The following is a 23241-nucleotide window of genomic DNA, read 5'->3' on the forward strand; positions in this document are numbered from 1 at the left end:
TTTTAAAATACTGTACAGAGCGGAACTATGACAAATAAGTAGAGCCCTTTTGAAAAAGCAGGTTTGCTCTTTGTAAATAATGATGATGATGATGATGATATAATAATAAATAATATAAAACTAAATATGACTTGAAAGAGAGCAAGATATATTTCTTTAATGAAATGATTTATATATTGCTCTTCATTAAAATTGATCCCAAAACAAGTTACAATATAAAAAGTAAGCAAATATTACCAGTAAAACCAGCTCATCATTGCATATAGTAAACTGACAAATCAGCAAGGGCAGGTTGCCTACTCCACATCTGGTTTGACCAAAAGTGTAGGTAAATAAGTGTGCTTTCAAATGGCACCAAAAACTCACCAGTCAAATTTGTGAAGGGAGGGCATTCCACAACCAGGGTACCAATATTGAGAATGCCCTCTCACGTGTTGCTGCACACCTGGCAAAAATATATAAAGGAACACTATGCCCTATAAATATGGGAATATTTAAAAAAACACTAGTTTTTTTAAGAAAAATCGCAAACCACTAAAAATGAACGCAACATTAAATATAGCTTTTGAAGGTGACAGGATTATAAGTGCATACACACCTGATAGGTATGAATTGTGCAGTCTCATCTTTACCTCAGACAAACATCCAGAAATTCTTTTGCTCCTCCTCAAACTTCTATCGAAATTGACCAAGTATGGAAGGGGAGAAAACAAAGCAGCACAGGTGTTTTTAAACTTTTGTGGCTTCCACTAATTTTCTGAAACTCATGCATACATTTATTTACATCTGGTTTCTAGTGAGAAACACTATTCATTTATCTTGCCACTGCAGGATGAACACAGCAACAGTTCAAAGGACGCTGGAAACCATCCCTTTCTAAATATATTAATCTGGGCTTGTACTGGCTCCCCCAGCAGAAACCTTGGCTGCCCCAATGAAGGGGGTGGGGAAAGATCAGTCTTGGCGGGAGATTCTTCACAGGCATTTCTTGTATTGTCCTGTTTTGCAGAGGAGGCGAAGAAGTTAAGCTTCCCATCATTACTACATTACCAAAAAAAAATTTTTTTTACAGGTGTAGATACTGAACTACCTATAAGCATCCCTAAAGGGTCGTAATTCCTTTCCACTCACTATTTGTATATACCGTATTTTTCTCCCCATAGGACGCACTTTTTCCCCTCCAAAAAATGAGGGGGAAATCTGGGTGCATCCTATGGGGCGAATGCAGGCTTTCGCTGAAGCTTGGAGAGCGAGAGGGGTCGATGCGCACCGACCCCTCTCGCTCTCCAGGCTTCAGGAAGACACCCGCAGCCTAGGCAGCCCTGCAGGAGTTCCCACAGGGCTCCCCACGCTGCGGATAGCAGCCTGCCGCCCAGCGCGCAGCGCGCCCTGAAACAGGAGCGCCCTTCGCGCCGGGCAGACATCGGCCAGCCCCACAAGCTCGGGGGACAGCGGGGAGGCGCAGCGCCGCCATCCCGCTGTTCCCCGACCTGGTTTTGGGGGAGAAATAAAGGAAAACATTTTTTCCTTTATTTCCCCCCAAAAAAACTAGGTGCGTCCTATAGGACGGAGCGTCCTATGGGACAAAAAATACGGTACTTCTCTATAGATATTTTTTGTAAAGAGGCAGGATTTAACATTAAATTCAAGCTAGAAATTATTTACCTCCTTGAAGAAATAGAAGAGATGGATGCATTTGAAAAATCAGGTTCCCATTCATCAGTGGGATCATAAAAAATCTCATCAGCTTTGTTAGTATTGTTCATCTGGAAAGGAAAGAAACCCGTTTCATTAAAGGTGTTGGACAAGGGAAGGCCTAAAACCTTCATCAATCTGGAAAAAAGCTGTTAGCTCCAAAACAAAGTCTGTTATGTGGGCAGCACAAGAAGAAAAAGATATTACCATCCCTTAACTTCAGGATAGGGACTGAAGTTTGGACCAGAATCTTCTCTCTCACTCACTCACTCACTCACTCACTCACTCACTCACTCTCTCTCTCTCTCTCTCTCCCCACTACACCCCTGATCCTTTGGCTAAATCCTCATCAGCTAGGCTTTCCTGCAAGCACCTTCTTTCTCCATGCTTCGCTGCACTACCCTTTCTAAACATTTTTCCTCCAGATCTCTTTCTCTGTTCCACCGCTGTTTGCTCCTCCAGCATCTCCTCCCTTGCCTCTGTCACTCTCCAAATCCCCAGCTTGAGGTCACTGACTTCTGCCCTCCCCTACAACCATAGGCTGTTCTGTGAAGTGTCGAAACCAAACCCCTCACTGGGTTCCAGGGACACTGACACCCAACCAATTCTGAGTCAGCAGCCTTTGGCAACATGGACAGATACTTATATTGGATGCGGTGTCTTTTAAATCAGATTTACTCAGGCAAATTTTAAAACTGCCTCTTTCTCATAAAAGCAATATATTAGGAAGCAAATAATGTTTTATTCCCAAACAAACCTCATAGACTTCTTTCATTGCAGCCAATTTATCTTCAAATTTTTCCAAACTCCAGAATGTTGCAACACCAAGCCTGATGTTACGGACTTGAACTTGAAGGGAATGGCCAGGACCATTTTTATTATCCATTGCATCATGCCTGATGGAACAAACAAATCAATTTACTCCCAGAACATGAAGTATCTGTAATTACTTGACGTGTCCCTTGATTACCATTATCTTTCTGTGGTGTTGGGGTACTTTACACACAGATTACAAGACAAAACACCTTACAAATAGGTGCTTGATTTTGGAATGAAAAAGCCTGCAACTAGCCCGGAACATTATGTTAGCCTTTCCAGAAAAAAACACGAGTACATTAAATCTCACTGAATTTTCACTAAACCCTTGTCCTTCCAGAATCACATTTCCCCTCTTTTTTCCTTTTCTTTTTTAAGAACTATACGTTCTTATCAAAAATGCTATATTTGATTATTCAAAGGAAGTCATCAAATCACAGAACATAAGAAGCATATACAGTACCACTTCTAATATTTTAGTTAAAATACTTACCTACAAAAAACTGTGTGTTTCTCCAATTTACTGCTAATAGTGTTGGCCTCCTTGATCATCATGGACAGCTTCAAAGAATTCCAGTTTGGCTCTGCTAATTATATATTTTTCAAAGAAAAAGATAGTGGACTTTTTCTTTAATTACTGGTTAATAATTATGCAATCAGTCATTGAACTGGTAAGCCCTGAAATTCTTTTTAAATTCTATACAGGACAGGACAGGACAGGACAGGATGACTTTTGCATTTATGAGGAATGCACAAAAACATTTAGACTACTGTCCACCCGTACTGTATAATTTCATACTGCTCCCTCCCAAGTCTGCTCTCATAACAGGTTTGGAAAGAAACTGATAAGCAGTATATTCCAAAGCTCCCAAGTGAATGGATAAGAAATGGGGGGGGGGGGGGTTGGTTTTTTTTAAAAGGGTAGCCCTCCAAGCAAACAGTGTTAGAAACTGAGATATGAAACTGAGGAGCCAAATGGTACCTCAAACCTAGTTTATGGCCGCAACAAGGGAATGTCTAGGTGTACATTTCTATAACAATAATGCAAAGCTGAAAATGAATGAACTGCAGCTAAAATATTTCATTCATTTTTCACATGGTCTAGTCCTTCCCCTGCCCACCCCCCTAATATTCTTAAGAGGGTCTCTTCTCCAGTCTTCAGCTGGAGTAGCTGGAAGTGGGGAGGCAGAAAAAGGTCCTCCTTTCCTTCCACTCTGCAGTTTTACTCTGAAATCTTAGGCACTGTACTGCGCCCATAGCTCAGAAATTGCTGGCGCTAATGAAATTCCTTGTCACAAAATGCACCTAGAACACTGGGAGTTTCGAACACTGCAAGCAAATATATAAACCCTTAAAAAACGAGTATGCCCTTTCTCCCTAGTTGCAAGGAGAATATATATTTTCAACACAGAGATGAAGAGGGCCTTCCTGGATTCCTGCTGAAAGAAAAGTCTTTATATAGACACACTTACGTTAGTTTGTGGTTAACCACCATACAGGCAGCTGTATATAATAATGTAAACATACCTTTATTTCTGTTTCCATGAGTCTGCTGAAGCATTGCCACTTCCTGAGCAATTTTCTGCTTCTCAGCTTCTAGAGCTTCCAGAATCTTGGCACGACGAATGACATGATCTTCTAAAACCTACCACAAAGCAAGGGATAATGAGATTTTTCAGCAAAAGCTGCACAGCTTCTGAGATGGAAGGGGTGTTATTTAATACCATACACATAATATTCTGTTCAGACTGTTGATCCTAAATGAAATAAATTCTATTAGTTACCTTGCCTTATCCATTACCCTCAAAACATATACAGTACAGAGATATAGTTGTGAAACAATGCTCCTTTCATTTAGGCTTGAGGGGGAAAGCACAAACTGATTTTAGAAAACAACTAATTAAAACTAGGATGATTTTATCTAAGGCACGGAACCTCTAAGTACCAGCTGCAGGGGGCAAAATGACAATTACAAGGGATGGCCATCACTTTTATGCCATGCTTACAACTTTCCAGAGGTACAGCCAACTATGATCTGATTCAGCAAAGCGGATCTTTAAAAAAAAAAAAAAGTTACGTAAAAGTGATTCAGACCAAACTTGCAACTATTAATCCTCAGCTAAGTTAATATTCCATTCACAGGGACAGATATGCCATTTTCTTTAATCTTCACATTTGCCAAGCACAATCTTAAAAAGAGGTCTTCGTTTCCTTCCAATATGATTGCAAATATTTTACATTGCAAAGAGTGATTACACAACACAGCTTCGAGGGATGCCTTCCATTGCTGTAACAGGCACATCAGCAGAGTACCCAAAGTTATATAAACTATCATTTCCCAAATATCAGTCGATCTCATGAAAGGGTAGAGCTAGAGGGCGCCTGTGACATAGTTCCTTGGAGTTATGCTGCATAGAATGTATAGATTCAGAGAAGCAATACTAGATCACAGTACACTGTCCAATTGATAAGACAAGATGCTAGGTTTTATGTTTCGTTTTTTAAAATTTACCTCCCTGGCAGCCAATGTCTCCATTTCCAAGCGCTTCTTGTTTACGTGTACCTCTAGCTCAAGGCCCCGTTTTGCTTGCTCCAGCTCTTGAATTTTGTTTACAGCTATTTTATTATTCATTTCCTGCAGTTGTTTCCTCCGGGATTCTTCTTCCTAAGAAAACAAAAGAATTAATAATATGTGCCAATAACAAAAAATATGCTTGACCCAAGCAAAACCATTGCCCCAGAATAAGCAATATTCTTTACTTGCTCACATAAACACACACATACACACATTTCACAAAAATCTTGGAAGCTCTTTCATTTTCTCTCTCACTCTATTTTCTTCAGATTTCCATACATTCCTGGACCACCTCCAGACAAGGTAGTGACAGTGCTTTGGGTATACTCAGAGACAATTCAAACGCGCAGAAATAATTTTTAAATTAAAAAGAAAAAAGTTCTAAAGCTGAGCTGAAACTGAGAACTGAGTATGCTCATCCTTTTTCAGAAGCCAGCACCTAATCTGAACACTCTAATGCTATATATTACAGTGGGGAAGAGGTTTGGAAAGATGAGGAAGAAGAAAGATATCTTTTTACTTCCTGAAGATACTATATTTGTGGGTTTTATATGTTGGAAGCCACCTTTGGAGAGCCTGGCCTAAAAGATGACCTAAAAATAAGCCAAATGCATACATACATATATGTGGTATAGGATAGTGTTGGGAACCAAGATCCCAGAATATTCACAGTTGAGTTGCTGTCATTAGGACATGAAATGAGCTAGTAGAAACACATAACAGCCAGATTGTCTCAATTGTTTCAGTTAGAGCCAGTGTGGTGTAGTGGTTAAGAGCGGTAGACTTGTAATCTGGTGAACCGGGTTCGATTCCCCGCTCCTCCACATGCAGCTGCTGGGTGACCTTGGGCTAGTCACACTTCTCTGAAGTCTCTCAGCCCCACTCACCTCACAGAGTGTTTGTTGTGGGGGAGGAAGGGAAAGGAGATTGTTAGCCACTTTGAGACTCCTTAGGGTAGTGATAAAGTGGGATATCAAATCCAAACTCCTCTTCTTCTTCTTAGGGACAGCTCAGTTTGAAGAGCATGAGACTCTTAATCTTCCAACTCTACAATTCTATGATTCTAAGAGGGTTTTAATAAAAAAGAACCTGGGTGCCATTCTCTAACAGCCCAATTCACAACCAGTTATAGTAAACTACTAGAATGTAAGTGGATTTCACTCCATTAGCCTCCAGCTTTAGCACAGAGAGGTGATGTACCATGAAAAGCTGTCCTGTGCATATTTATTTATTCCTTCCCATCCTGAAGGAAGTCTCTAATGCAGACCGTCTGTGTAAGCAGGGGTACACATTTGAATGTATATCCTCATCTAGACAGCAGTGTACATGCAGGCCTCTTGAACGGAGCAGTTACATCTTTTGATGCAGATAGCAATGTAACCCTATCCTCCCCATTCAGTGTCACTTTCTATGGGATCAAGTGTATTTAAAATACTTATTAATGACTCACCAGCTGTGCTTCTAATGATTTTATCTGGCTCTCATAAATTTTCTGCTGAGAACTAAGTTCCTCTTGGGCCATTTCTTTTGCGATTTGGATACTTTGCATCATTTCTTCCTTAGCTTTCAGACGTGCTTCTTCTATTTCTGATTCAAGTCTACAGGGTGTTTTAAAAACCAAGTTAACTGATATAACCTATATCCAACTAGCTATGACTGTTCTATAGCATTTTTTTAACACAAAAGAAAAGTAGTACAGAAACACACTAGTTATCCCAAGTCATTAATACCACTATCCTATATATCTCTACCCAGAAGTTAGACCCAGTGAGTTCAATGGGGCTTATTTTGAGGTAAGAGGGTGCAGGATTGCAGCTTACTCTTTCCAATCCCCAAACATATGAACACCCAAATGTAGGAGCTTCAGTCATCTTAATATGCTGTGCAGGACCTTTAAACAATCCTTTCACCTACATTACAGTATAAATGCAAGTCTGAAACTCACTACTTTTCCAAAAGTGAAGAGATTAGTTTTTCAAATATCAACGTAATTTTTTTCTGCTATTAGGAGACCCATTTGTTCCAAAGATAACATGAAAGAAGCCTACATGGTAATGTAACTTGTCTTGCCACTCATCGCTTTGCTATATTCCTGTTAGCACCATAACAAAATTTAATGCTAATTTTTGGTTGAACACCAATGAAACTTACCATATCAGCTCTAAGAACAACAGTGGGCTCTAAGTTGTCTAAACTTAAGCTTTTAGTGGCAACAGAATTTCTAGATGTTGATGGGAATTCCGCAAGACACCTTTCTTACATAGAAAGTAAATGTTTGTTCATTTTAGTATCTCCAACCTATACAAAAATCAAAGTTCTAAAAACTAGGGTGCAACATTCATGTCACACACAAGAAGGAAAACACATTTACCATTTAAGTCAGAATTTCTACTAGTACTCACTGAGCCCTTTGTGAAGCCAGCAATTCATTCTTCGCAAATTCAAAGCCACTTGGACCGTCCTCAGGAAGGGAAGTGCCACAAGAAAGACTTTTGACTTTCTGAACTTCTACTGGGTGATTAAACCGAAAATAGTGGTCTCCTCCAAGAATGACACGGTCACCCTAAAAAACCCAAGATATATGTTTGATGCATGTTAAACATGATTTTTTTGTGTGTGCTTGCATGCAAGCGCTTAGGCACATGAGTGACATCAAATAATACCATGCTTAGTCATTCAAAATCTACACTAAACCAGCATATGACACATGAATTTAAACTTCTGTCCCAATTTGACATGCAAATAAATCTCTGTTCCAACCAACTCACGTGATGGAGAAATGTAGGGCTTGAAATGCATTTTCCATTAACGTATGTATTCGCTCCTCCCAGTGGAATAATACTCACAACACCATCCATGTGTTTGATAATACTACAAATAAGAAATATGTTATTATCAGTAAAGCTTCAAGTAAGGAAAAGTGTGACAAATCACTTTGGGATACACACGTATACCAGGAATCAAACAGCTGATTCCTACCCCAATCGAATTTTTGACCCCTTTGCCACATCATGACATTATACTTTGGAAACAAGCCTGTGTTTCAAAGGCATTCCACATGAGAAACTGCTGCCGGGGGTGGGGGAGAGGAGAGAGGAGAGAGGAAGAAGCAGTTTTAACTTCTTTGCATTCACATAACTAGTTTCTTTGGATCATAGCTTCATTCATGCTTCAGCACAGTAGCCAATACGCTTGAAAACAAATAGGATTTTAAAAAATGATTATGCTGCATTACAAATATAACATGAGAGCACAAGAGAAATTATACTGCATCAGACTTATATGAGCAGGGATAGGAAGGAGGTGTTTTTCACTTCCATCTAGTGCAGCATCCCGTTTCCTACAGCTGGCAACTAAATGCTTGTGAAAAATCCATAAGCCCTCGTCCATTGTTGCTCGCCAGCAATTTGTATTGAAGGGCACACTGTCTCTTAATATGGAACTTTCCTATAGCCTTGACTAGTAGCAATTGATAAACTTATCCCTCCATGAATCTGTCTAATCACCATCCTAATCTGTCAACCTAAACACACGAATTCTGCCCCATTTACTTTCAGCTAAATTTGTTTTAGCCTGGATCTACACAAGCTAATGCGCCTGTTTATTTCAGTGGAGCTGCATATTAACCAGGGGAATTGTGCAGAGCAGAAGACCCATTTATCATTATTTGTTAATTTAGAGAAACACCTACCAATGGTCGTCGGCAATCAGGACACCAGACAGCTGAATATCATGACGTGAATTTGGCTTGCATTTCCCAACTGTTGTTTGTCCTTCCTTGATCATGTATAGCAACATCTCAGAGAGCTGGGGATCTTCATTGAGATTGACTAAATTAGGCAAACTATTGTCAACTTTGAATGTAATGCCAGCTTTCTAAAATAAAAGATTCAGAACATTACATATTGCATGCAAATGAAAGCAACTTTTTGTTCATTTGCTGTTGTAGGAATATGATGCAGGTAAGGAAGAAGAATGACACTTGGGAAAACTATTATTTTTCATCCACAATTGAATTTACTTGAAAAATGGTACCTGTAACTCCATTGTTTCCTCAAATTTCTTTTTTTCTGCTTGTTCGAGTTTTTCTTTCCAGGCCCTTTATTTATCAGGGGAAATAAAATGGTGGTTCAGCTTATTATCATTTTGCAAATGTAATTCTGAGGCTAACAAAAGGGATACATAATCTAAAGAAGAATTGAGTTATCACTGAATAATATTTATATCCTTACATACTATTGGAAACAAAGTTTAAGCAATTAAAAAAACCATCATTATATTTGCATAACAGGAAATTTACTAAGATCACTGGAAATACGTAAGAGGAGTCTTAAATCAATAATTGCTTAGGTGAATGTTAAAACTATCAATTTGAGTTAAACAGTCTGGGCCCAACATTGTTATTCTTATTTATTTAATTAGTTATTATTTATGTGCAATATTTATGCAATAATGCACAATTAATTGTATAGACTATATTTCAATAGTAAAAAAACCAAAAAATAGAGGGGAACCTTCCATTAGCAGTCTGTATTTTTGAGAAGACACCAAGTACCTTTGCATCTCTGCCATCTCCCTCTCTTGCTGGTATAGCTTCACTCTTAAAGATGTTATTTCTTGCATATAAAGCTTTTGTTTTTCAGGGTCAACATTCTGAGCGTTTTTCTGAGCCAATTTCAGTTTCTCAATTTCAGCTTTCAATTCTACATTTAACAAGAGAGTTCAGCAGCTAGTCAAAATGGCATCTCTTATATTGGCAAATATTCTGGATTGGCATCTATGAGTCTCACAGTGACAAATGTTATAGCTACACAAGCATTTCAGCTTGCCAGACAGAATGGATCTACTCCCCTCCCCCTCTCTGCTGTTCTGGGAGTTCTTCTGCCCTCCCCAGCCAATTTCGTGGAACACAGGGGGAAGACCCATTTTGCAAGTGGAAGTCCTTGTGCAGGGCTTCTGCTGACAGGGTTTGTTAGATGAATCCTACCCACGATGTTTGCAATTTAAAAATTACCTGCATATTGAATAAATGCAAGTATTGTTTTTTTAAAAAAAATGCAGCATATCAACTACACACCTAAAAATGTACAGTATGAATGTAAAAAAAAACCCACATATTTGCAAACATGTAACATACAGACATGCTTGTCAGGGAGCTGTGATCACCTCTGAGCTGTTTGAAAGTATTTTGCACTCCAGGCTACCAATAAGCAATTTCATCACATTATCATTAAAATAATGATTCTTGCCATTTTTGTGGGTTTCAATTGCAAGCATTTGTCCATAAATTGATGCAGCTTTCTTTTGAATTACTTCCTCTTAGTAAGTGTATACTTTGTAAGAAATCTAGGAACAACTTGGCATAGGGCTATTTCGGCAAGAAGCAAAATAGTTCTCAGGCTTACCTCGGATTAGTTTTGCATTTATGTCTTCGTTGACTTTGGCAATGTTGATTATGAAACAAGCTTGTTTAGCATATCGAAGGGTACTCAGTGTTTCTTCTATATTGCTTGCAGCAGGGCTAATTGTGGCGATCATAGCAGTTTTCGAGTTTCCACCAAGACTTTCCTTTAACAGCCTACATTTGAAAGAAAATAAAGGCACAATGATTTTTCCCCAGTCTGGATTTATTTTAAGACTATATTCTCTGAAGATACAACAAAGTACAGTACATGTTTTGAGCATTTTGCAGGATCCAATTCTTTATGTAGATTAGAATAAGGATGCCTAAGTTCTTCACCTGTGGAATCAGATCCAGGTCATTCACCTCGCTACCCAATTGGTTCCCTTCCTCCAAACAACATGTCACCATTCACCTTCCACTTCCCCTTGGACTCCTGCTAGCATTAGCGGAAAGGATGGACCAAAGGAGTCTGGGACAACACCAATGGTTTTTTGCAGGGGGCATCTTCTCATCAGAACAGAGTTGGGAAGCGTAACTCATAAACCTCCCATCCCTCCCAGTACTGGAACAGGCAGATACCCAGAGGTGTGTGCACCATTACAAAGGCCTCTTGACTAACTCTCCCCAAAGTGCTAAGAAAACTGTGGGGGGACTGCAGCAAAAGTCAAAAGTGGTGCACAACTGTTAGGTGTACTTCATTCAGCTTGGCCTGGGCTGTTTCCCAAAGACTTGTTCAAGAAACAGTGCAGCCCGGGCCAAAGAATGCATGCCTCACCCCACCACCCCTAGTGCTGAAGAAAGGAATGTTTTGGGGGGCCTTCAGAACTCAGAAGTCTAAACACTAGCTGGCTTAAAAGCAGTGCCTTTCCCACAGATATTAGCCGAAGGTGCTAGTGGAAATAGGCCCCAAATATTAAGGCATTATCCATTTTTTTCCTATATGCAAGAATAATCAGTTGAGAATAAAGTAAATGTACTCTACCAGTTGCAGTTTTATGCCCTACAGGATCAATCAAAATCACTTTGAAAATTAGCTCAGTTCCATTGTCAGGAAATAGAAAAGCAGAGGACCAAAATGAATGGGTGGAGAGGGGGAAGAGTGGGTTGATTAATGTGGTACATAACTGGATCTAATTCCATTTTTTACCATTAAAAGCTGTGTTTCTATGAAGATCTATTAACTTTGATAATAATTAAATGCTGCCAAGAAAGAAAGGATCACTACAAAAAATGAAGCTTTTTTTTTTAAGCTGTTATGGCACACAAAATATGTACATACCATGTAAGAACAGATTCACGGTATGGAATGAACACCTTCCTCCTGCTCTGATTTTGCTCAGACAGTGCAGAAATAACTTTCCCCAGAGTTAACAGGGATTTATTTATACTCACACCTTCCTATATTGAGAAGGAGAGAAACAGTCAATAGCATCAACATATTATGCTCTAGTTTTTCCTACAGGCGCCACAATATAGGTGCATAACCCCAGTTACATTATTGCACAAGGCAGAGGAATATCCACTTCTATTTGCTGTTCATTTCAGAGGCATGGGACATCCCCATCATTTAGATTCAATTCTGGGCCACTTTTACAATTAATTATTTTGATACCTGAGTGTATAGGGCAGTATACAAATTTAATAAATGATAAATTAATAAATAATTTGCCTAAATATAACCAAGGCATTCTACTAGTCACCTCACCATCTATATATTCCAATACCCAAATGACTACCTGTATCTAACAATACTAATATTCCATGTCTTAAAGTGTGCACAGGCGGAAGATGCTTAATCCATCTAGTTCACACATTTGTTACAGGAAGAATAGTATTTTACAATCGGCTATATAGATGCACATAAACAGGGGGCATATATATTGAAGTTGCAATCTGGCACATCTCTTGTTACGGCTTCCCAATACCAGTTCACGGTGTCACCTTTCCCAGCCACTGTATTCTCAGGAGCTGCTACTGAAGAACCATAAACATAACTGGGGTCAGGTCAAGTCAGAACCCATGGCTGGTTGTCCTGGGAATATGGGCCCCAGGAGGGCTGAACTTGCCCATAGTTTTTTCTTTCTTTCTTGAATCTGATCTAGAAATGGGATAAAGTGGCAAGAGGCTGTGGGTGTAGAAAGGACTAGTAATGAGCTAGGTAGACCAGTAATCTGACACTGTATAAAAGACCTTGTTAAGTGGTTCTTCTTTGTGTTTCAAGTTCAATGCCATAATATTGCATGTTGTGTTGCAGTACGATTTGCTTGGCGTGGGGATTAACAAGGTGGCTCCGCTGGACAGTTGCCCAGTTTCTGAGAATATAAGGCCCAGCAGAGTACCTTATATACATTTTACCTTCAGTCTTTCTCCACTGGTTTGAGCTGTAGAGCAGCGCTCACTGCCTGCAAGGTCTACCAGGTTCACACGACTGATAATTCTGTGTTCGCGTTCCTCCTTTTCCACAATATCCGTCTAAAATAAAGAAATGACTACAATTGGACATGTTGGGAAGGGATGCAGCTTGTGAGGAAGGGATGTAGGTAAGTGGTAGGGTATCTGGCTTACATGCAGATGGTCTCAGATTCAATATCCAGCATCTCCAGATAGGGCTGGGAGAGTCCTGCCTAAAACTCTGGAGCTGCTGCCATTCAGTGTATACAGTACTACTCTAGATGGACCAATGATTTCCTATGCTCCTGTGCTATACCTGACTTGCAGCCTACGAACAGTTTAAAAACAAAGCCGGAGATCATGAATATTTGTATAACCTAAAAAAAAGAAAGCTAGACAATCTCCCCCTTAGCCTGCTCTAATTCTCTAACATTTAAAACTTCATAAAACAAGTTAGCAACCACATCGATAGGAAGCTAATGCTTTCATTATGTTTACAGTAGAAAACAAAAGTATAAAGAAAAATGGGGAGCATAGTGTGCAGTCACTCTGCCCATACATAAAATTACTTTATGTAAGATTAAACAACTTTTGTTGATGCTTGAATTAAGTCTCTCCACTTGTGCCAGGCGCCTTGAGATCCAAACCGTTATTTCCCAGGTTTTATATCAATAAGTGAATTTTCTGCTCAACGTCTGCTGCATTATTGAACATTTTTTTAAAAATTAAAAAGTTCCCCTTTATGCAAAAGGGAAGAGAGGGGGATGAATAATTTTGTTGAATTTTTGACCTGCATTACAAAATGTTATAAAAAAGTAAGTTTAAAAGCAAACCAAAATGCCCAGTACCTTGGTTTGTGTCATCACCAGGGTGAAAACAGAATGAGATCGAGAACTCTTGTCATTCATTCCTGTGGCAGCAGTAGCTCTGTGTTTATTTCCTAACTGGAGCCAATTCTGATAGAAAGAGAGGATGTGAAAATTTAGAGAAAACAGTTGTGAGCACCATGAGGGTTTTTTAAAAAAATAAAATAAAATAAATGTTTCTAGAACAACTTGTGCTAACACACACAAAAGCCACTTATAGAATCATAGAACTGTAGAGTTGGAAGGGACCTTGAGGATCATCTAGTCCAACCCCCTACAATGCAGGAGTCCAAAGCATCCATGACTGATGGCCATCCAACCTCTGCTTAAAAATGTCCAGTGAAAGAGAGTCCACATGATTTATCTAGATTTTCAAGTTGTCAGTAAGTTAAAAAGCCAAAATGAAGTAGGGCATTGAAATATTAAAAATAAACACAGATTTGAAATCCATCACGCATCTGCTGCTGCTAGTAGTAGGGTCTTACTATAAATATAGCAAGTAGCTCCACCTCACAGCATAGCGCTTTCCTCCCCTACTGGGTTGCAGCTGTGCTCTGCTAGTCATGTATTTAGACTGTACACTCCAAGGTGGGGCATTCTACACATCTCCCGCCAACTCATCCTGTGCAAAAATAAGGAACCTACTGTGTATAAAACATACACAAACAGAAAAAAGGGTTCTTTTTCTTTTTCTTTTTTAAAAAAATAGTTTTCACAATTAAACATTATCTTCACATACCATAATAAACAGATGCAATTAAAGTAAAAATAAATAAATAAATTTAAAACATTTTCATACCATATTAAATCCGTATTTTGGGATTCCTCAGATCCCTTGACTTCCCTCCATTCCCTCCCCCGGTTCTTTTATAATTTCTTATATAGTACATGTCTATAATTTTCTTATCCTTAAATATTTCCAATTTTAAACATTGTCCTTAAGATTACAAGTGTTCTTTCAAAAAAGAAAAAACAGCGGTTCAAGCTAGTATACAGAGACACAATATATGGCAAGCAAAGTACAAAGCAGCTGTAGCAAACATGACAGGAGCCCAGTGATCCCAGTTTCGAAGAGACAGCTAGCCAGCACATGGCAGCTGCCCCAACTTGTACCCGATGTGGGACCTTGTTAACTTCACAGGCTGAAGAAGGAGTTTCTCTTTGAAACTGGGATCACCAGGCTCCAGTCCTGTTTGCTACAGCAGCTCTGCTGCTTCCAATAATTTCCGTGTGCTGGATATAATGAAAATATATTAATTGTACTTATTTTGATGATTCTGGATTACCGCTTGTATGTACCACATGTCTTGTAATAGCGGGTACATTGTGATGAACACATTCATTGTACTTTGCTTGCCATATATTGTGTCTTTGTATGCAGGGACCTGCATGTGGCTCTACTCCTGTTTTTCCCCAGCAGTATCTTGCATGTCAGAATTCTGGGGGATGGCAAGAAGCTAGATGCTTCCAGCGCAGGTGTGGAAGATCTTACCTTGGAATACTTAAGATTTTCTGTAACACTACACACCTGACAGGAAGTCAGTGGGGGAAGGAAGGGGATATACTGTCCTTTATGGCACAACTCTGCACACTGCACTAGGTGTGAAAAAATGGCCAAATCACTACCCAAAAGCTTACCCAAGTCCTCATTATTTTGGAGTAGACATTTTTATCTGAGCTGCAACAGTTACCAACTATATTGGTAACTTTGATTTTATGGCAGAATTGGTTGGTGGCCTTTCATTTTGTTTATATTTAATTGATACTTCTATCATTAAGAGATATACATCAGAAAATTAAACATACTATAAATTAAAACAAAAGCTTTTACAATTTCTCACAGGAACTCTGGAGAAATGGGTAAAAGGAGAAATTTTGATCCTGCAAGTAATTTTCTATCAGTACAAGGATCTACCACAAAGAAGTAATTGCTAGTTCAACTATTTCAATACTTATTTGTTTGGAAGAATTAAATTACTCAATGATCTCTTATCTACCATCACTGAAAACTAGAAATCAGTTTTTTACATGAGACTTTTTATGAGATACATACAACAACAATAACCTTACCTGAATATCCAAGTAAGAGCTAACAACATTCCTAGAAGAAAAATAATAATTTTTATCTCTTGTGAAGGGGGAAAAACCAAGTTCTACACATATAAACACAGACCCAGTCCTACAAACCATTCAGCTTACAATTATTCATCAAGAAGCTTCAATGAAGCCTACAGATACCTCAGAAATTATGGATTTACTACACAATTCTAGCAGTATTATGGTCCAAATATGTACACCTGAAGGAATGAAAACCCACGCTTTATTATAGGTTCAACAGAGTTTACAAGAGAATCAATATTATATTTTGCTTGTGGTGGCGACACCTCCAGTACAATTGAGGTGGTGTTACAGAATGTGAAAATGGTTAGCATCAGAACATTTGTAGTTACCCATCTGAAAGAAAAGGGCAAACTATATATTTGAGATTAATACAAAACAGAAGAGGAGAATTGCTTGCATGGGGCAGATTAAGGACCCAAAAACTGAGTAAGAAAATGAAGGGGAAGGGGGGCTGAAGGAAGGCTGGAGGACAGGCAGTGGAACAGAAACAAGTCTGAGAGGACAGTAGGTGGAGGAAACTGCATTCCGGGGGAAAGCAGAGAACTGAGGGACAGGGAATTAATGAGAAATGACACTGTGAAAAAGTAGAGTCAATAGCCAGTTTGGTTGGGGCTTAATTTCAAAATTTGTTTGAAAAACCCAACAATTTCCTTGACTGCAGGCTTCTTGTTATGTGAATAACTAATAGGTCCATTTTAAGTCAGCAAACAGACATTTGTAGAAAAAATCATAAAGTTAAATCTTACACAGTCAGGTCTTCCACATAGGGTCCAAAGATAGGATGTTCTCTCACACGAAGCTGTTAATCAGAAAAGTCAGTGTTGATCAACTTTATTTTTATTTTTTCAGTGTTGATCAGCTTTAAAAACTTCAGAGATTTAGAGCACATTTATGGAACTATCTAACAAGTTATTATCCATAAGTAGAAGGACTGAAACTTCTCCAACTCGGTGTTTGCTAATCTGGGATCCCAGAACAGCAGTGACATTGGTATCCTAATCCATATTTGCACATGTGAACCTGAGGGTTGAATAATGTGCCAAACAACTGGACATCACAAATGAAAAAACTAAAAAGGGCATGGGGACAGAGGAAAAATAAGAGACTGAAGCGTTTTATTATAACCTTGTGAAAACCCTAGTAAACCACAGATAACAAAACAAATGGTTTTTGTTTTATTTTGCCACAAAATAACTTTTGAAAACCCTGAAAACAACAGAATGCATCTTTATGATACATTTTATTTAAAAAAAACATAAAGAGCAATAAAAACTTTTCATTGCAAGCATCACACCATGCAAAACAGTATGCAAGCACAGCTTAAGAAGCAAAACCTACAAAAACAGGGAATCAAAACAAAATAGAGATGAGTAAAACTAAAAGTCTGCAAGTCAAAGTAGAAGCTCTTTAAATGGCCAGCTGGAAGTCCCATACGGGGCTGAGAGTGCCGTGCAGCAGAAATGCTGCCAGGATCGAAAGCGGCTATATACACCCCTATATAACCTCACTGAGGCTCATACATTAGCCTTTGAACAGATGCCCATCTTTTTCTATGCTTGTAAGAGCCAAGAACAGAAAGGATCAAATTCCTTATGGTTATGAGACTAGCCCACATCCAGAGAGTTACTGTTTTATACACTGACAATACGTCAATGTTCAGAACGTAATTAGTTACTTACAGGCTGTTTCTTCTGTCCATTTTCAGCTTTGTAGACTAGCAAGTCGTGAATTTTTTCATTGTAGACTTCAAAATAGCTCATCTCAAGATGAAAATCAGTCTAATTAAAAAAAAACCAGCTTTATTGCTGCCCGTACACCCAAGAAACACAGTACAGCAATAGAATATATTAGAATTATTAGAATTATTAATAGAATTATTAAGGTGTAAGATCAGCCTTGCTAGCCAACAGAGGAGCTATAGTCTGTACATATTGATTTCTGGTTTTATTTTATGGTAAAAAAAACAACACCCCAAAACCACAGAAATATCAAATACTTTAGAAATATGTTGTTCTGGCAATTTGCTTCCTACACACAGCCACATGGAAGCTGTGATGAATATAAGCTGTGAATATGGGCTGTATGAAGCAGCCACAAGGATGGGGCAAATTTCAGGGTCGGCTACAAAACCCCCATGCAATTGTTGCAGGATACTTCCAAAAAAGCACTGCTGCCACTGTGGAAATCATTGCAATCACATGTAGTGCATCTTTGTGGAAGTGTTGATTCACATTAACAGTGCCTCTACAACAGTGATGCCCAAAAGTGAACCCAAAGGTGGTTCCATGTACTTCCAAAGAAAGTGGAGCAGCCTCAATAAGTTCAGAAAGAAAAGTAATGCTGCAGCAATACCTGTTGCGTTTCTTTTTCTGCAATTTGAGTAAAGAGATCTTCGCAGAATCTTGGTATTATTCCTCTTTCGTCATCATCAAATCCCATCATACTGTAATGACAAATATTGCAATTATAGGCTCAGGTTATATCTCTGCAGAATATGACGTTCACACTTCCTAATGAGGCATTAATACAGAGTGGGTACCAGTTTTAAAAGACAACTAGAAGAAAATTTCTGCATAATATTGTAAAATCTAATAAGATTCTTAAAATGGATTAGCTAGGAAAGAGGACAGGTGACTATGGTGTCTTAACTGCATGGTTTGAAGTTAAGGCAATCCACACACCATATGGTAAGCTTTGGCTATCGTGGCTTCTGGTCACCTAACTCCATATTAATTGTTTTATTTATTACATTTTTATACCACCTCATTTGCAAATCTCAGGGCAGTTCACAACATAGAGTTGCTAGGAGAAGATATTAGATCCATATTATTTTTTATAATACCTCATGTTTATCTTGAACTTTCTACACACTTCACAAGTATCATCTCAGCCATTATTCCAGCAACCCTGCCAGGTAGGCCAACATTACTGTCACCATTTTACTGAAGGTAAAATGAAGTTCGCCAGAGTTGGGCTGAGGGAGATACTTTGCCTGAAACCCTGGAGAGCTGCTGTCAGTAGTAGACATTATTAGGCTAGATCAGTGTTTCCCAAACTTGGGTCTCCAGCTGTTTTTGGACTACAACTCCCATCATCCCTAGTTAGTAGGATCAGTGGTCATGGATAATGGGAACTGTAGTCCAAAAACAGCTAGACTAGTTTTCCAGCTTTCCAGCTAGTTTGGGAAACACCGGAATGGTCTGTCTTGGTATAAGAGAGCTTCCTGTGAGCCTAGCGACTTAACAGCATACATGAGATCTGAACAAGGAAATTCCTGCTTCGGATCTTAGTCTTTTAGTTACTGTTACCCTAAAGCACTAGATAATCACAGTCCTGAAGATAGGTGGTTTTTCTGTTTAAAACATACCATAATTTTCTTCAGAGAGATTTAAATAAAATGTCCTCTATACTGTTAGTTTGGCTTCATTCAAGTCAGTCTTCCGTTTCAATAATAATCTCATTCACTTAAGAAACAAACATACAACAAAAAAGCATCTGGATATGACATGTATTGGGTGTCAACAACAGCAACAGAAATGGAACACTTCCAGTCCAACTTACGTGTATGACTTTCCAGAACCAGTCTGTCCATATGCAAAAAGGCAGGTGTTGTATCCTTCAAAGGCTCTTTCTAGGAGAGGTACTGCCAGAGACTGATACACCATCTCTTGGCTTGCAAAATTCTGACATTTATCAAAAGACCAGAATGAGAAGTCAAAAGTGAAACTGTAGATTTGTTTTGTATTTGGATGGTGCACAACAGTCTCTTGCCCTGTCATGGAAACCACTTGTAATGTTTCTTCATTCTTATCTCTGAATAAAGGCACAAAAGAAATGTTAGTTATAGGGGGCGAGGGACGACAAAACACTGAACACATTCAGCTTTCCAGTAGCACCTTAAAGACCAACTAAGTTAGTTCTTGGTATGAGCTTTCGTGTGCATGCACACTTCTTCAGATACACTTCTTCAGATACACTGTGTATCTGAAGAAGTGTGCATGCACACGAAAGCTCATACCAAGAACTAACTTAGTTGGTCTTTAAGGTGCTACTGGAAGGAATTTTTTTTTGTTTTGACTATGGCAGACCAACACGGCTACCCATCTGTAACATTCAGCTTTGTAACTGATCTTATAAACCAAATTTAATCTAAATTGTCTAATTGATGTTGTAACTAAATCATTATAATATGTGGCCGTCTTCAGGTTAATTGTGCATCAGCCATATGAATTTTCTATATGAATCTTCTCCTTAAAGGTTTTTGAAATTTCATTATATGTAAAATGTTAGCATAGAGATAGACTGTATTGAAGTTCAGTATACTACATCAGCCATTCATAGAACTAATGTACAAAATACACCTAGATCAAAATAATTCATAAATATACTGTTTAGGATCCAATGCTAACATGTGTAACAAAAACCAATCCAGGATTACAGTAAATCAGCCAAAGAAAATAATTTATATATTTATAAAACATATAGTTCCAAGATCAAAGACTAAATTAACTACTAATATAAACTCCATGGCAAGTGTCCAGTTTCTAAAATGTAAGCTAGCATCTGCAGATCGGTTGCCTAAAAATCAGAAGACTGATAAAAAATTCAAAAGCCACTGTGCTGCATAGCATTTCTTTAAAAAAATTATACAGAGGGACAAAAAGCTGGACATTACTGTGCATGCAGAGTTCCTTTTGCAACAGGACTTCCCCTTCCTGTCCTCTTGAGTGAGCCCTCAAATTGTGCTCCAGAGGGTCCTTTAACTCCCTGGAGCAGATTTTGTGAATGCATGGTGGGCTGCAGAGAAGAGGAATGACAAGTTCTGTTGCACAACTAGAAGTCTGCTGCACAAGGGAACAACAGTGCTGGATATGACTATACTCTTGCCCCCAAAATCTGAGGTTTATTAAAATGGAGTTATGCAAAGGGGATTGGATTAGCTTCCCTTGCAAGGTGGGCTACTGAGCTAACAAAGTATCAACTATCATCCCATTTTATTTATTTCATATAGTTGTTAAATTGTCTCAGCCTTAGTTAGAACACACAGATCCCTTATAAAGTGGACAATGGAAGTAAAGAGAAGTGCAGCAGTTTGTATACAGACACAGTGGGAATTAAACTGGGTAATATATCTAAGTGGTTGGAGAGCATGTTATGCTACTCAATATCATGGTAACAACTTGTATAATTTCACATATTAGTAAAAAAAAATAATGGTTATATACCTGACACTAAAGGGCCGTATTCGCACAGCTACAGTCACTTTGCTGTTTTCTATTTTGAAAGGGTCTTCTTTACCACATATGTTCTGCATTAGAGTATCTTCTTTCTGTGAAGCAGTTTGTTGAGTATATGTGGTATTTTCTTGCAACCTTCTATTTAGAGTCAATTCATTAGTACCAGATTTCTTGGCTGATATTGTTTGAGGACACAGAATCTTATTCTTTATGCTTGGGGCAGCAGGAATCTTGGCATGCTGAGCAGCTCCACATCTGGGGGTGAATTTCATTCCTTCTGTTGAACCTTTCCTTGGTGTCTTCTGCTTTTCCAGATTTTCATTCTTAATAAATCTATTTTGCAGACTTTCAGTTCCATTTTCCTTACTGGAATTACGCTTTTCAGCTAGTTTTAATACAGACGTCCTTTCATCAAGTTTTCCTACAGTTAAGAATGATGGTCTAGGAACTTTGTTTTTACTCTGAGAATCACCAACAACTGTCTTGTATCTTAAAGGTGTGTAACTACCAGTAGCACTTGAACCATTCTGATTAAAAGGTACATCACTTTTCATATCAGGATTTCTCTTTCCATCTGTGAGGCCTTGAAGTGACAAAAGGCCAGTCTTAACAAATGGAGGGTCACTGCTGCTAATTTTTGGTGGAAACAATGTTTTGCCACTCTTCTGGGGAAGAGGGTCTCCTTTTTCTGCTCTGGCTTCGTGAATATTTGTTTTGTGCTTCTCAGTTGACGCAGTCCTTGTTCGGCGCTGCAGCGTCAATCTTTTTTCCACTCGTGTATTTTCACTGTCATGTGTTGTATTTGTATCAGATTGTTCTTTGCTCGTCACAGTCCTTCGTTGGAGTGTCAGCCTGCCTTCAGTCGTGGAAGCAGCTGAAGTGTCAGCCAGTTTGTTACAGGCTGAAAGCACATAGGTCGTATTTATTTCTTTGGTCTTACTCAGGGACTGTGACTGAGGATTGCTTCCCTCATTCTCCAGTGTGTGGGATGTAAATGTCTGTGCAAACCTGTTTCTAGCAATGACATTTTCTGGAGGATGCTTTTGTGAAGATCCACCAGGTGCACTAATATGGCTTTTCTTAGAAACAATATAAATAGGCATTGAGACCTAAAGCAAGCGGCAACTGCAGGACTGAAACTATCATACAAGCTCTTCCTGAAGAGTATACTTGACTTGTAATCTTATTTTCTCTACAGCACAGAATGTATCACTATGGGATCTGTTAAAAAAAAATAAGCCTTTATTATTTTCTATTTATACTCAACTACTGTCATGCGGGTAATATACTAGACCCTATTTCCGTACCTATGCTGAAGGTAAAGTCTTCCTTGTAGGATGGATAAATCAACATTTAAAATAATTACTTTAAATAGATTTTTAAATGATATTTTAGCATCAATTTCATTTTGTTTAAACTTCAATTTACACAAAATGCCACATTTAAAAAATAACTTAGGTGATTAATTTTATACTTCTCTTAAAACTCAGAATTATCACTCTGTCAAAGACAACTGAATTTATCCCTACCTTTCTATGGTAAAGGTGGATAAATAGAAACAAAATAGTTTACTTACTTTCATATATTACATGTATTGCAGCAAATTATGAATATTTAGAATTAAAAACATAACAGCATCTTTCCATCTCTTGGATAATTGTTTTGCTCAGTCATTAACATAACTTGTTCAAGAGGGTTCAGAGTACTTGGCTTACAATGCAGAACATAGGAATCTTGATCTTTGACATCTTACCTTGCTTGGTTTCCTTGTATGCATACAGAAAGCCATTGTTACATTGCCTCTTACTTCTAAGTATATATAATACAGTGCCAAAAAGTCACACAAACTACTTGCCTCAACATTTTAAGATAGTGGTTTGATTTAAAGCCATTATTTACATAGGTCTTTTTCATCACTTTAAATCAGTGTTTGACAGTTGGTGCTGGAGGGGAGGAAATTCCCAGGATCTGTGTCTGAAGCAGAAGTCCATAGACAGCATTACTAAAATATCTGTCACTGATGTCTAACCCCACCCAGCCTTTGCCATTACTTGGCAATATTGTTGCCAAAGGGAAATAACGTTTCCCTGCCCATCTCATGTAAATCCTCTACCCAGAGAAAACGGGCGTCAAGCT

The 23241-nt window shown here is 38.5% G+C and overlaps 1 protein-coding gene and 1 long non-coding RNA gene across 4 annotated transcripts in view; one reads left to right on the top strand and one right to left on the bottom strand.

The window, feature by feature from the left end:
- LOC114598669 (uncharacterized) overlaps positions 1–16830 on the top strand; it is a 60262-nt gene extending 43432 nt beyond the window's left edge. The window contains exon 3 of the long non-coding RNA XR_003707111.2: positions 16718–16830. This is a non-coding gene — a long non-coding RNA (uncharacterized LOC114598669). The remainder of the gene's footprint in view (positions 1–16717) is intronic.
- The window catches only part of KIF14 (kinesin family member 14), a 31832-nt gene that overhangs the window by 7607 nt on the left and 984 nt on the right, over positions 1–23241 (bottom strand). For 2 of the 3 annotated variants that reach the window (XM_028732572.2, XM_028732570.2), the window contains exons 2-23: positions 21094–22326; positions 19430–19681; positions 18221–18311; positions 17548–17646; positions 16615–16667; positions 15818–15848; positions 13730–13837; positions 12846–12962; positions 11770–11888; positions 10492–10664; positions 9642–9789; positions 9122–9185; positions 8778–8962; positions 7855–7957; positions 7489–7649; positions 6537–6684; positions 5024–5176; positions 4039–4156; positions 3005–3098; positions 2453–2591; positions 1666–1766; positions 599–675 (exon numbers count right to left, since the gene is read on the bottom strand). In XM_028732572.2, the coding sequence (XP_028588405.2) occupies positions 599–675; positions 1666–1766; positions 2453–2591; positions 3005–3098; positions 4039–4156; positions 5024–5176; positions 6537–6684; positions 7489–7649; positions 7855–7957; positions 8778–8962; positions 9122–9185; positions 9642–9789; positions 10492–10664; positions 11770–11888; positions 12846–12962; positions 13730–13837; positions 15818–15848; positions 16615–16667; positions 17548–17646; positions 18221–18311; positions 19430–19681; positions 21094–22208 (3649 nt within the window). In that variant the 5' untranslated portion in view covers positions 22209–22326. The remainder of the gene's footprint in view (positions 1–598; positions 676–1665; positions 1767–2452; positions 2592–3004; positions 3099–4038; positions 4157–5023; positions 5177–6536; positions 6685–7488; positions 7650–7854; positions 7958–8777; positions 8963–9121; positions 9186–9641; positions 9790–10491; positions 10665–11769; positions 11889–12845; positions 12963–13729; positions 13838–15817; positions 15849–16614; positions 16668–17547; positions 17647–18220; positions 18312–19429; positions 19682–21093; positions 22327–23241) is intronic. The other variant, XM_028732571.2, reaches the window with a different exon arrangement.

Source organism: Podarcis muralis, chromosome 5, assembly GCF_964188315.1.
Source record: "Podarcis muralis chromosome 5, rPodMur119.hap1.1, whole genome shotgun sequence".
Lineage (NCBI taxonomy): Eukaryota > Metazoa > Chordata > Lepidosauria > Squamata > Lacertidae > Podarcis > Podarcis muralis.